The 14,499-nt window shown below is 48.7% G+C and overlaps 1 protein-coding gene across 6 annotated transcripts in view; it reads left to right on the top strand.

Moving 5' to 3' along the window:
* Positions 1 to 5,315: 5,315 nt before the first annotated feature.
* STARD8 (StAR related lipid transfer domain containing 8) overlaps positions 5,316 to 14,499 on the top strand; it is a 44,149-nt gene continuing 34,965 nt past the window's right edge. For 2 of the 6 annotated variants that reach the window (XM_047844732.1, XM_047844734.1), the window contains exon 1: positions 5,316 to 5,439. In XM_047844732.1, the coding sequence (XP_047700688.1) occupies positions 5,379 to 5,439 (61 nt within the window). In that variant the 5' untranslated portion in view covers positions 5,316 to 5,378. Of the gene's footprint in view, positions 5,440 to 12,072; positions 12,236 to 14,499 lie in introns of those variants that run through there. The other 4 variants (XM_047844740.1, XM_047844741.1, XM_047844733.1 and 1 more) reach the window with 3 other exon arrangements.

Genomic DNA, 14,499 nt, shown 5'->3' on the forward strand with positions numbered 1-14,499 from the left:
TCAAACCCAAGGCTGCTTTGAGAGTTACAGTGCTCAGGGATCCCTTTCTCTGGAGCTGATCCAATCCATACACGTATACACTGTTGCTTTTCATCCAGCAACCCTTCTAAGACTTGGCTGCAAGGGCATAAGAATTATCCTTCCAATTTTACAAAGGCACAGGAAAGGCTGATGATTGTTTCAGAATTATACTCAGGCAGAGTGAGAGAGGGGAGAGGCTGAGGCTCAGGTTTCTCACCTGTCTGCCTTCAATTGGAAAGCTGCAAAACACTGCTAAAGTAGCACTCCCACTGCCATTTTCTCTGCATCTGGTCATTTTCCACTTACAAAGGCTCTCTCTCAGATCCATTATCTCAGTGTTTGTTTGCAGGGCAGGAAAAATTATTTCCATTTTATTTTATTTTTTAAAATTATTTCCATTTTCTAGGTTCAGTTACCTTGCCAAAGGTTGCGCAGATACTGAATAATAGAAGCAGGACTTGAGACCAGAGTTGTGCCCAAATTCCCTTCTACTTTCCCACAAAGTGCATTTGGCTGGTCAGAGATGGACAGAGAAAGTTCATTGAAGCATACTGTTTGAGACCAAAAGAGGCAAACTCTGACCCCCTGGAATGACATTTAAGCCCTTTGCTCTTTTCCATATGAACCTCTGAATTGCAAGGGCAGTCCTGAGGCCTTTGAGGAAGAAATACAGAATCCAGTGAGCTCAGTTTCACACAGACCCCAGAGCTGGCAGCTTCTGTGGTTTGCTAGATGCCCCACCAACTCTGTGATCAGGGTGCCAGGTTTGGTCCAGCTACACAAGTAGCAGGATGGTGGAGGAGGGGGTTGTCTCTCTGCTGCTCTCACTACCTGTGGATGCATTTCATACTAGGTCATTCGGCCATCTTTATGTTTCTCTATCCCAATGCCATTGGGGAAAGAAAACCTAAAATTTCTGAGCCACAGTTTGGTTGGGTCAAGGCTACTTTTGGGTCACACACTCATTCATTCTCTCAATTGTCATCAGTCCTTTACTAAATATCCCCTCAGTGCCAACTCAATGCCAAACTCCTTCCTGAGCAATGGGCATGTTGTAAATAATAAAACACAGTCCTTGCCCTCAGGGAACTCACACTTTTATTGGGCAGGAAGACATGTAGATAACTAAACTCAATGTAGAAGGATTGCTGGTATAACTGAGCTGTGGGAACACACAGAACTGGAATGGCTTATGGTATTCATAGGGAGGACTAAAGGAATATGTGGGGCTTTGCCAGATCCAGGAGATAGGGCAAATAGCTTAGCCTCTCTGTATGTCAGTTGTCTCATTGTAAAATGGGATGGTAATGATACCTGCAGTGTTTCCATAAGGAGTCCATGAGTTAAAATGTGGTAACAGCTTAGAACAGTGCCAGGCACACAGAAAGCACCATATAAGTGTTTGTAAAATAAGTCAAGAGAAGTAAGAACGAGCATTTTTGTGAGATAGAAGATTAAACGTAGCACATTTGAAGGGTTAATGAAGTATAGGGTGTTCTGGGATTGCCAGCTGATTTGGCTGGGTAAGCTTGTGCAGCACTTTGAATGTCAGGGCTAGAGGCATGGACTTGTCCCTGTAGATGATGTGCAGCCATTTCTGAAGCTGGATCTTTGCCACAGGGAGTAGCAGAGGACTCCTGTGTGAAATGATAGTGCCCAGTAGGTGCTAGGTCCAAGAGACTGCCACAAGCCAGGGAGCCGTCAGTTGGCAAATATGAATGGAGGACCTTCTCTGTGCATAGCCTGGCTTAACATCATTTGGGAAATGCTGGGTTGGTGGGAGAGACACTACGTATTTGCCCTCAAGGAGCTGCTCATCTAATTGGAATATGTCCTGCTTTTGCCAAGAATGAACTCAACCATCCTGGTGGTAAGTAGTGGAGATGGGTGGGTAAGAAAGACTCTGTTGTGGCCTGAGAGGCAGTACGTATAGTGGTTACCAGCCAAGGCTAACAGGGTTTAATTTTTTTAAATGTTTTTATTTACTTTTGAGAGACAGAGCATGAGCAGGGTAGGGGCAGAAAGAGAGAAAGACACAGAATCCAAAGTAGGCTCCACGCTTTGAGCCTTCAGCACAGAGCCTAATGCAGGGCTCGAACTCACAAACCATGAGATCATGACCTAAGCTGAAGTTGGATGCTTAACTGACTGAACCACCCAGGCATCCCAAAGGCTGTAGGGATTCAAAGCCTAGTGGTCACTTGCAAACTATGCGGCCTTGGACAAATTGCTTAACCTCTCTGTGCTACAGTTTTCCCACTAGAAAATACGGGCAATGATAATAATTATACCTCGTCATAGAATTGTCACGTTGATTAAATCATATGTGGAAAGTGTTTAGAATGTTGGTTCATATAATAAGCACTTCATTAACATTAGCTCTTCCCAGTGAGTAATGGTCTACCGTGTGCCAGGTATGTGGTACTTCTGGGGTAAAAGGCAGTGGCCTGGAACATACACAGGCACAGGACTAATGTAGCCCATTTCCTGGAGTGTCAACTTTCCTCAAAGGCTTAAAGGAGAAAAACACCCATTTTTATAAGACAACATGGATGTATACCAGAGTTAACCAGGAAATTCAAGTAGGTGTTTAAGATAAGAGTGGGGACTTCAAAGGCATTCTCTGCAGGGAGTGAAGTCTTCTGGTTATATCTTCAGCTCCCCCAAGGTTCCTACACATTCTTCCCCTCAGCCCTTAGGTTGGGGTGGGGTACTTTTGGGTTCAAAAGTTCCAGCCACAGGGACACATGTGAGCTCATGAAACTTCATCGATGGATTGTTCTCTGGGGTAAGGGTGATCACTGCCGTTATATGTGTGAAACCTGAGGTTCAGCGGTCAAATTCTGCCATTGTCACTCATTAGCTGTGTGAACTTAGCAAGTCACATTATCTTTGTCATTGCTCAGTTTCTCCATCTGTAAAAGGGGGGTGATAAGGATGATGATGACAATAATAACAGTACCTACTTTAGAGGGCTGTGGTAAAAATTACATAGATGAATCCCCAAAAAGCACTCGGAACAATGCTGGGCATAGAGTTAGTGCTCAATGCATATTAGCTTTTATCAAATCCATTCTCACATTTCCTCCCACAACAACATTGTCAGGTAGGTGTCATCATGTCCATTGTATGAAGGAGGAAACTGAAGCTGTATGAGGTTAGATCACATGCCCCCTTCCTCTTTGCTAACAGAGGGCATTCCTGCAGTGGGGAGGAGGTGGGAATAAATAAGCTCTGAGGTCCTTTCCAGTTCCAAGCTTCTGTGATTCAAGTTAAACTCAGGAGCCCTTTCATATCACTGTTCTGGCTGGGGCTGAAGCAGCAGAGCTCAGGAAATGGGAGGGACTTAAGGGAGATGCCTTAGGAGGGTAGGAAATGGCTGCTGCCACCCTTCCTTCTAGGCTGCTGGTCTGAGAGCCTGTGTCCTGCACTCCCACCCCACCAGAGAGCAAAAGGGAAACTCCTGTGCTTGGAGGAAGCTGACTGGGGCCTCCTTTTCCTCAGAGAGGAACCTGCCCCTGAGGCAGAGGCTGCTGGAAACTCAGAAGTCAAAGGTTTGGCAGTACCAAGCTGGACACAGACAGCAGACTCCCAGTGGCTGTTTACCCTGGCTTAGCTCATCCAGAATGAGGATTGCTGATAGACCAGAGGGTGCTGGGGGAGAGGAATGAGCTCCCCAATGATTTATGATCATATGGGGGGGGGGATTCCATTAAGTAGCATGGCCTGATAGAAGGAGGAATGGACAGGAGATCTGACTTGATTGTGAAACAGACTCACTGTGTGGCTTTGGGCAAGTTCTCTTCCCCATGTGAAGAATATACTCATTCCATATTTTGTGAACACCTACTGTGTGCCAACACTACCCTGGGGAAAAGGGTGAATGACATGGAGATCAACATGTTAATCTCTCATTCCTTTCCAGTTCTGACACTGAGTCTATGAAAAGCGAGTGCAAATCTCATTCAAAAAGCACATATCAATTCACAAACTCCTCTTCCTTTTCTTAGCCTGTCCCTCACAAATGGTGCTATTCTGCCCTTGTCTAGTGGCACAAGGTAGGGAGATAGTAGAAGAAGGAGCTGTGACCTTTACCTGTGTATCCCCTTATCATTATTCTGATTGAGTCATGGGATTATGCTCATGTTACAGATGAAGAAATGGAGGCTCAGAGAAGGAAAATGGCCTGGGCTTTTCCCAGTTAGTGCAGAACCACTATTAGAATCTTCCCTCCTTACTGGCCACTGCCACAAGTGGAGTGGAAATGACCAGGTCTGAGAGATGGCAACTTTCTGCCTTCCCTCCATTGTAAACAAAGGCAGATAGAGACTCCCCACCATCGCTGAATAGGGAATACAAGTTCCCTTGTTGTGGATGGAAGTTAGGGGTAAGGGAAAGGGTCATGTAATTTAGGGTCCTGTTCCAGGCTTTTTTCATGATAGATCCTCTTCTTTGAGAATAAAAGTTAATCTTTCTTCATGGAGACTACTCTGTGCTAGGCACCATGTTCAGTAACTTTAGATCTTCAAAACAGCTCTGCAACAGAGATCATTATCCTGCTGACATGGTGACCAAGTAATTTGCATCCTTGGGCCTCATTTTTGCTTCTCTAGAGAGAGTCTATAAGAAAAGAATGCTTCTGCTCATAAGGTCTAGAATACTCTTGGTACTAGAAGGATTTCAAGGTGTCATTGGAACTCAGGGTCTTCTTGTTCTGGTCAGAGACACATTAAACGGGGCTGGAAGGGTGGTGAAAAGCAAGGTCTGTAGGAGGCTGAGGAGTCAGTGAGTCAGTCTGCCAAGCTGGCTGGAGCCATTGTTCCCCTCTCCATCTGGCTGTTGCATAAGGTCTTCTGCCCTGTAACGTGGTTGGTAAAATTTGGGGGAGACAGGAGGTAGAGGGGCTGACTTAGTGGCTAAGACCCCCATTATCTCGCACTGGCATAGTACAGCAAAAAGGAGTGAGATCAGTGGTGAGACACCCCTCAAATCGGGGGCTAGTGTAGAAAAAGCCAAAGGGTGACTCCAACCCAGGAAAGGAGGCTGGATGGCAATGGAAGAGGCAGCGTAGCTAAGCTAAATGACTTGAGGCCAGTGTAAGATAGAGAAGGGTAGTGTCCTGCTTAAAGTGTGGGCATGGAACTTTCTAGTCGTTACTGAGGGGGTGGGGCAATCCGGGCCTTCATTCCCTCAGCCCTCCCTCCCTCCCTCCCTCCGATGCAGCCCTGGCTGTAGGCTCAGTCCGGGTGTGACCACCAGAGGCGCAGCGCTCCGCTTGGGAGTGGCCGGCCTGTGGATACAAGGCTGAGGCGAGGGACTGGGGGCCAGCCTTGCGGCTCCCAAAGCCCCGGGCGCGGATGTCCTGGAAGCCGTGGGGTGTGAAGAGCACCCGGTGGGACCCGCCGCGCTGGAAACCAGGTGAAGAAGAGAGCTGGGCGGACCCGGGCGGACCCGGGTGGGAGGTCAGGGCTAGGCTTGCACTTCGCTGAGAACCTGGGCGCTGCGCTGCCCTCTGCTAGGTAAAACTTGAGTCGCCCTCGCCTCCTCATCTTTGATTCCAGTCCCGTTTTGATCTACTAGCCCTATGTCAGTCTGTCTGAACCTCACCTCTGGCTGGCAGACTCCGTTTTTCAGACCTTCCATCTCCGCCCGCTGGCTTTCCTCTAATTCTTAGCCAGCTGTTCTTTCTCAAGGTGCCCCATCCTTTTATCCCAACTGTCCATCTGGCTTTGTCCCCACCCACCTCTCTCCCTCTGTCTTCATCCTCCACTCAAAGAAGAGCAACATTTTGGTTGTTAACACTCAGTAGGCATTTAATAAACGGCAGGTCCCTTACCCCCTATTCCCCCAGTACTTTCTTTGCCTCTGCTTCTGCCTTCCACCCTCCTGTCTGTCTTCCTGTCCCACTATATGTCTGACACTCTGCTTATATTTTTACTTTATCCCACTGTCTGTCCTTCTGTCCCTCTTTTTGTCTCCTACCCTTGGGTCTTACTTACCTAGCTGGTAGCTCCATACCCCCCTCCATCACTCCAAGGTACCCTTATTGCCTCACTCTGTCCCCTTGTTGCATGACACAGCCCAGCCACCCTGGAAGCACCTTGTTAGTCATCTTGAATTGCTTAAAGCTCCACCCTAAGGCCTGTTTCCACTCCAGCGGGTCTTCCAGACTACCTGGCACTTTGTCTTTTTAAAAATTGAAAAAGTATATATTTCTCTTAAAACACTTTACAGGCTGTGCTCCTTCCTTTTCTCCAATAAGTCCTCCCTTGCTCCTGCCCAAATGGTAGGGTGGAAATAGCAAACTGGGTCGAGTTTCTTGAAATGGGTTTGTCATGGAACATGAACACATTTACAGGACAGGGCCCACATAAATCCTCAGAGCAAACTCTCTGATTGTACATATGTGGACTCTGAGGCCCAGAGAGGTCAAAGCTCTCAGCCAAGTTACACAGCTCCTCAGTGGTAAAAGCAGGGTAGAAGCCAGAGTTGCAGTGTCCTGGACCCTGATGCAGGAACCTCGGTGGGGGTGGGGCCCAGAAGCTACTTCCCTGGTGTTTCCTGGAGGTCTGTTGATCCAGAGATATCAGGTGTCCAACCTGGGAGCCTGGTTGTCCCCTCTCTCCTTGATCTCTGGGATGTGACCTGGCTGCCCACCTGCCTGAGTTGGGTATTCTCTATCTGGGGGCTGCTGTTGCCTCTTCCATTGGCATGGGAGCAGAAGACAGGCACCCTGGCTGTTGGGCCTACTTTCTCTGTTCTCTGCTCCAGCCCCCCCATCAGTGCCTGGGTGCCCATGTTGACTGATGGGTTGCTGTGTATGTGTAGGGAAGCCCTGGCCCTGGTTGAAGATCAGCTCAGAGTTTTTATTTAGTTAGAATGTGTGTGCGTGTGTGCATGTGTGTGTGTATGTGTGTGTGTGTGTGTGTGTGTGTGTGTGTAGGATTGCAGAAGGGGGAAGCTGTGTTTGGAGAAGAGCACACTGAGAGGGGTTACAAGAGCCCAGACCCTTAGCTGAGTGGCCCTCGAGCCTCACCATATATCCTGTATCCTCTCTGATGCCATCCAGGAGCCTCTGAGGGTATTCTTCACGGAAAATAGGGTGGGTGGCCAGAGGATGGCTCTGTCTGCTTGAATTGAAATTACCAAGTCCTAGAGACTCATAATCACAGGGTTGGACTGGGCCAGGCTCTGGGCAGGCCTGTGAAAGCTAATCCCCATCCCCCACCTCCCACCAGCAGCTGTCCCACTTTGTGGACACTATATCTGGTGGCAGCATGAGGTCAGGCCATGGTGGACTGATGGGGTAGCCTGTGGGTAGGAAGGAAGAGCCCTTGCCTTTCATCCTACTCCATCTCCTCTTTACCCTTTCAGTTTTGTCTTGAGAGCTGCTTCCCCTGAGGGACATGTGGAAAAGTCCCAGGAAAGGAGGCAGGATCCTGAATTCTTTTCAGAGGCTCTGTGTGTCCACTGCCACTAGGTGAGCTGGAGGCAGTGCTGGAGGTGGGGGCCAGGTTTCTAGACTTCTGGGCTTGTTTGGTCTCAGCACCTGCTCCCTTCTTTCTCTGCCTTTCACATCAGCGTTCCTCCTTCCTTTTTCTCACTTTCCTCTGCTCTTTCTCCTCATCCTCAGAGGGCTGTCACACCCCCAACACTCCCTTCTTCTTCAGAAGCTGCATGAACCTCACCCCTATAGGAACACACAGAAAAGCTTACAGAAGAAGATAATGCTACGGAAAGAGGGTACTCAAGAAACCAGTCCTGTTTTCCAGATGAGGAAACTGAGCCTAGCCAGGAAGGAGAAAGCTCAAGGGCTGAAACAAAGTCAGGTAGGGGGGACTATTGAGGGGTACAAGGAAGGTTCCTCTGGCCTCAGGTGTTTGTAGGTGCATGGGATTGAGGCAAGGCGAGGGGATTTGTGTTAGAAGTTGACTTGCTTTTGCTCATCTCTCCTCACCACACTATGACTGTTCTCTGAAGGGCAGGAATGAAGTGGGAGGGTGGGAGTGGACATCCTGCTCTGGGTGTCTGTGCCAGATTCACCAACTGCTCAGCCCAGGGTGACCCCCGTCTATTCTTTTGAACTGAGGCATTCCCTGAGGGAATGGTGGGTGCGCTCCATCTGCTCCATCTGTGGGGTGGGCACAGCCAGAGTGGTCTCCTGGGCTGTGGGCTGAGAGGGAGTCTTTGTGCTCTTCTGGACATAGCTCTGTGCCTTCACTCCCACTTGGCAATGCACAGTGAGGTGCCTGTGTGCTCCTCACCTTTTCAATCCCCTCCCACTACCAAATCCCCTTCTCCCCACATTGGCTCTGCTCTGGCTGCCCCTCTTAGTACAAACCCCTCTGCCATGGCATGGCTCCTGAGGATTTTTTTTAATGAGCTGTAACTATCTCATGTTGTGGGAGTCTGATCAGTATCCCCCTTTCATGAAATTGGGTGGGGACCCCCAAATCTTTGGAAAGCAGGCCTTGACCCTCCCAGGATTGACTGGTGGGCTTTTGATGAGGCATGCAGGAATGTGTGTGCAAGTGTGAGGACATCCATGGTCATGTGCTGTGCGGGGCTGGTCCAAGTGTAATTCATTTTCCCCCCATGGTTCCTACTCCCCTTTTTTCTTCTCAGCTCAGGTCCCTGGATTTGCTGCTGCTCCTTTAGCTCCATGGAAGAGAGTAGTGGAAGGGCCTGTTTCATTGCCCTCAGCCATTCCAGAGTGGCTGCAACAGCTTGAGAAATCCCCATTTCTAGGCAGGGAGGAGTATGGGGGCTGTTATAAGTCCAGATAGGCACTTATTGGGACCTAAGTATCTTGGAGTGAGGCCCACAGTAACAGCATATGGAGTTTATCTCTGCCATCTCCTGGAAGAAAAGGAATGATTGGCCTTGGAAAAAAGCTGAGCTGTCTAACACCTTCAGTGATATCCTGTCACCTGCCCTTTACAGTACATCCTCACATCCATTGTCTTAATTTTGCCTGCTAGGGATTATGCTCTACTCTCATTTTACAGGCCAAGAAACTGATGGTTAGTGGTGCAATGGCTTCCCCCTCAGTGACAGCAAGAAAATGGTAGAACTGGGAGTAGACCCAACTCTCCTACTTTCTGATCCAGGGCTTTTTCCATTTCTCAGTGCCTCTGTCACCACTAATCTAACACTTAGGATCACTTATTATGTACTAGCCACCATTCTAAGTGTGCTTTAGCCCAGTGGATCCACTCAACAGCCACATAAGGTCAGGACTATGATTATCATCCACACTTTACAGGTGAGGAAACTGAAGCACAGAAAGTTGGAAAATACCTACCAGAACCGGGCTTTGTTCTTAGGCTGTATGGCTCCAGAATCCATCATACTGCTCTTTGTATGGCATAGCTTGGCTTTCGTAGTGGTAGAAATATGGAAACCCCACGTATAGGGCATGGATATGCATACATGTACCCACGGCTTTTCCACCTGCTCTCAGCCTGCCCTCATGCACTCTACATTTCCCTGCTTAATGCCTGAGCTGGCATCCAAGGTAGCAGCAGCAGCAGCAGCAGCAGCAGCAGCACTATATGACACACAGTCAGTAAATAGTGGGGGTGTGTGGGAAAGGGACACCCAGGACCTAAAGGCTCCAGTTATCACCAGAGCCACTCCAGATGCAACCCAGAAAGGAGATTATCGAAAGTTACTATTTCTTCATCTGTTCCAGGCACCATTATTGTATATTTGTTCCATGTAAGACTCTGGTTTAGGTCAGAGCATGGGAGTAGATCAGGGAGCAAAAATTGAAGAGAGTGAGCTATCTCCTTCTAAAGAGGTTGAGTTCTTGTCTTTCTGAAGCTCATGGGTTAAGAGAAGGAGATCAAGAAAGACCCAAAGAAACAGTCTAGACATTGTTTGGACTATTGATTGATTGATTGATTGCGGGGGGGGGGGCACCTGGGTGGCTCAGTCGGTTGAGCATCTGACTTCTGCTCAGTTCATGATCTCACAGTTAATGAGTTTGAGCCCCATGTCAGGCTCTGTGCTGACAGTTCAGAGTGTGGAGCCTGCTTCAGATTCTGTGTGTGTGTGCCTCTATCTGCCCCTCCCCTGCTTGTGCTCTGTCTCTGTCTTTCAAAAATAAATAAACATTAAAAAATGCATTTCTATTTATTTATTGCTTGGGCCATTCTACAATGTCACAAGGTACATGGCAAATATTAGGATTATAGCTTTCTCTGGCTATTGTGTTCACTAAGTCATTTGACAGATATTTTTATTGAGTACACACATGCTCTATGCCAGGCATGTGAAGCTCTTGTTCTACTTATTTGTAGCACTTGCTCTTTTTGTAGTTTTTGTACTTTCTGTAGTTTTCCCTTTTTTAGTTTTCTGGTTTGATTACCTTAAAAAAAAAAAAAGAACTGGATGTCTCAGGACCCATCATATCTGATTTAGTTAAATGAATCTACTAAAAGGTAAGTGGGGTTTGGTCATTATCTATATGAATGTAATTTCTTCATGGTTGTCCCTTGAATATCTTTCAACATTCATTCATCCATTAGCAAACATTACTGAGAAACTACTGTAGACACTGTGCTTGGTGCCATGAGGTGGATGGAATTGGCTCTGACGTGGTTTCCTGCCCTTAGGGAAGCTATAGGATATCCTTTTAGCATTTTCCAGAGGCAAGATAAGTTTGGCTCCAACTCAGAGCTTTAACAGCACAGCCTCAGAAAGGAGGTCTTCTACCTTCCCACCCATCATAGTGGTTCCTGACTCTGGATGGGATTTTGTTTCAAGAAGTGAGTTCTGTTGTACAGAACTCCAAGACCCACAGGTACATGACTCATCTTAAACAAAGTGCCAGCTCCAGTCTTGCCATTGAGAGGAAAGGAGAGGTGCACACTGGAGGTAGCCTTGCTTCATTATTTCTCCTCTGATTCTCATCAAGGCCAGTAGGTAAGTAAGGTGGGAGAATTCTAATGAGTCTGAAGACCAGACAGGAGGGGGACACCTGGGGCTATGTCTGTCTTTGCCATTGCCTGGGTGACCTTAAGAAAGTTGCTGTCCCAAGAAACATGAATTTTTGCTTTCATCTGTGTTGGGTACTTTGGCAAACAAATTAGATGGATGTGGAGCCTGCTTTCTACCTGTTAGGTATGGAGAAAATAACCCATGTGCAGGTATTATCCCTGCTATGGATTTAGTTGGTCAAGATGAGCGAGTATTCTCTTCCCAGTTTCTGTATTTGTAAATGTGGAGGATGGTAGTTGGATGGCATGGCACCTTGAGTACTCCAGATCCCAGCTAATAGGAGTCCTCAATTCAACAGTGAAATCATGGTTGTGAACATGTATTGGACCTTTGTGAGGAAAGGAAAGAGAGAGATCAAATCTTAACACTCTGTTTCTTACTGAATTTAAACCAACTCTGATGGTACTTGCTGATACACTCTTGGGAGCCCTCGTCTGCCATGATTAATGCATATGCTCCAAGTTTTCCATGCATTTCCCCACGGGGGTAGTGTTTGGACTTAAGGCAGAGAGCTGGGGTAGTGGGAAAGTTGCAGAATGCTGGGGCCTGAGCAAGGTGGGAATGGCAACTTCCTGCTCACATATTTAATGTCCAAGATTCTCTCTTGATTGTCCGTACTAATCAGACATCTCATTGAAGTTGTCTTCTGAAATCCCCATAAATTATCCTCAGCAAGCCACTGAATCTTCACGTCTACATGGCACATGTATTTAAATCCCCCATATGGTACCAGGCACATTCAGAGCCCAATAAATAATCTGTGCGCCTAGCCAACTCTGTCTTTCACCTTCAGTCGCTAGCTCTGGCTTGACTGCTCCCCGCCTACCCTCTCCTCACTAGCGGTGTGACCTGAGGAAGAGGCAGCGGCGAGGATATTGGAGGAGCTAGAAGGCAGAGCCCCGCCCACCACAATTTGGGCGACTTTCGGGGGAGTCCGGTGGGCCGGACTGCGGCCTCATTGGTCGAAGGTCGTGTAGGTGGGCGGGGCGTCCCTGCTGCCCCACTCGCTGCCGTTCCCTCCCCACCTGCGCTGAAAGTGGCCTCGGATTGACAACAGCTAAGCAGCTGCGGCAGCCGCTCTTTCTGGCTGGCACCATTACCCACGCCCGACCCGAGGCTCCGCGCGTGCCCCGGACAGAGCAGTCCCTCCTGCACTCACGTCCTGCGCACTGGCAGGGTCTTGAACCAAAGCGGTGGACGCGGCCTCCAGGTAGGAGCTGGGGCGACGGCAGGGAGAAATCTGGACCAGCAGGGCCTCCTGGGACCCCTTGCCCGGCCTAGTCTCGGGAGCGCTCTGGCCCGGCCCCCGCTCCTAGCGGTTCGGCTGGGCGGCACACACAGGAGGGGCGGAGGAAGCAAGCCCAGCCACCTTCCGCCCTGGGATTTGGGGTTGGAGTCGCCGAAACTGCGGGACCCGCTGAGCCGGCTGGCAGCGCTTCTCCCCAGGGAAGTCTGGTAGTAGAAGGAGGTTTTCTGCCTGTTATCCAGGGCCTAGCCAGAGTCCGAAGGCGTAGCTGTGGGGCTTTGGAGGGGAACTGGAACCAATCAGGGGTGGCAGGCCTTTGGGCTCTGCGCCACTTCGCCTACCCTTTTCCTTCCTCTGCTTTTGAGGGCATTTCCAGAAAGCCCCAGTCCGGCCCTATGGGCTTTCCCCTTGGCCACTGTCCTCCCTTCTGAGAAATGCTCCAGACTTTCCTGGTAGTTAAGGTAGCTGTGGGGATCAAGTGAAAACCTTTGGAGAAGTCGCATCTTTCAGGGCCGAGTTTCCCCATGAAATCCAAAATGGGTTTGGATTGCAGATGCTCTCACGAAAGGTCTTTTAATGGAAGTTTTTGGGATTTTCAAATTAGTTAGGCTGGGGTGTTCTCCATTTCTCTTCCACCAAGACTCTGTAAACTTAAGCACTGAATTAGAACTCAGGAAACTGGGGTTCATCCACTAATTCATGTGACCTTAGGTGAGTCATGCTACTTCTGGGGGCCACAGTGTTTTCAACTGCACTTCAGGTGGTGGGCTGCATTTTAGTATTGCAAGGGCCAGTCTCTTCCATGACATTTGGTGACTTGTCACATGGTGAAAGGTTGTCTTTGAGATGCTTGGGGTGACGGGAACTATTCAGATGGAAATCTTTGTGGTGATATGCAGCCAAGCACCCTGTAACTAGTAGTGGTGGGAAGGGTGAGCAGGACAACAGCCAGACTGAATGTAGGGCCAACTCAGAGCCAGAACTACAGAAGTTGGGCTGGAGAAGCCTGGCTTGTTTCTATCCCACTTGGAGCACCCAGGTCTGCCCACCCAGGAGGAGAGGGTGATGAATCACACCAGGGCTATTTTCAAACCCTGACTCCTACTGTGAGACCTGTTCCCGTCTCCATTCTAGGGGTTGCTGTCACCACCCACCATCTTGTCTTATTGCTCTCTGAATTTTCTCCACACTTCCATCTGTCTGGAATAAAGAAGAGACAGTTTCTATCTGGGTATGGGAAGGCAGAGTGTCCAAGGGCATAAGGAAGGAGTCATGGCTGCAGGTGGTTTATGAATGGTTGACAGAGCAAGTGGGTAAGAGTGTGATGGTTATGATGGTGTTGGGTGTTGGTGGTCCTTTTACCCTAAAACTACAGCTACCATATCAGTGGACATTCTGGGCTTGATCCTCATTTTCAGGGTTTAGTCTTTGTCCAGTTTTGTTCCAGGGTTAGGGTTTAGAATTTTTGCTCCCTGGACCCCTGTAACCAGGTCTAGAAAACACCACATAGATAGAGTCCTGTTTCCCCTCTTCGCTTGCCTTCTGTTCACCTCTTAAGCAACTCTTCAGGAAGTATGCTAAACCTCCCTGTGCATCTGCAGCTCCCCTCCCCCATCTGGTGGGGGGAGACATTGTTGAGAGATATCTGGAGGTGTTTAGAGCATGAAGAGGGGCAGAAGGTGCACAAAGAAGCTGTGTATCTTGAGTGACTGCTGCAGAGTGGAGCATGAGTTGGGCAGGGCCAATGGAAGGGCCTTCCTTATTAAAGCACACCTCCAGAGTTTGAGCATAGGAGCAAAGAAAGTGGCACAAAGAGGCCCGAACTTTGACCCACTCTGCCTTCTTGAAGTTTTAAAATTCTATTCTTAGGGATAGGGATTGGAGAGGGAGCAGAGGGCCCCTGGAGCCTGGTATAGGAATACCAGCAACAATACAAAAGCAAGAAGATTCCAAAGGGAGGAGAGGATGGAGTCTCTAATCTGGGTGCTGTTGCAGCTGCCTGTGCTTTTTTGCTAGGACTCTCTTGGAGCTTCCTGTTCTAGCCATGGAAAAAGTTCAGGTTCAATGGATGGCAGTCCTAACAAAAGCAGACTGTGCCCCCACTTTTCTCAAGAAGGTGGGGCAAGGGGTCTCTGGCTGGAAGAAGGAATTGCCTCTGTCTTGAATAAAGTAGAACTTATTCTTTGGGCCTCAAGTTTGGGTAAGATCAAGTGTCAGGGCCCTGGGCT

Source organism: Prionailurus viverrinus, chromosome X, assembly GCF_022837055.1.
Source record: "Prionailurus viverrinus isolate Anna chromosome X, UM_Priviv_1.0, whole genome shotgun sequence".
Lineage (NCBI taxonomy): Eukaryota > Metazoa > Chordata > Mammalia > Carnivora > Felidae > Prionailurus > Prionailurus viverrinus.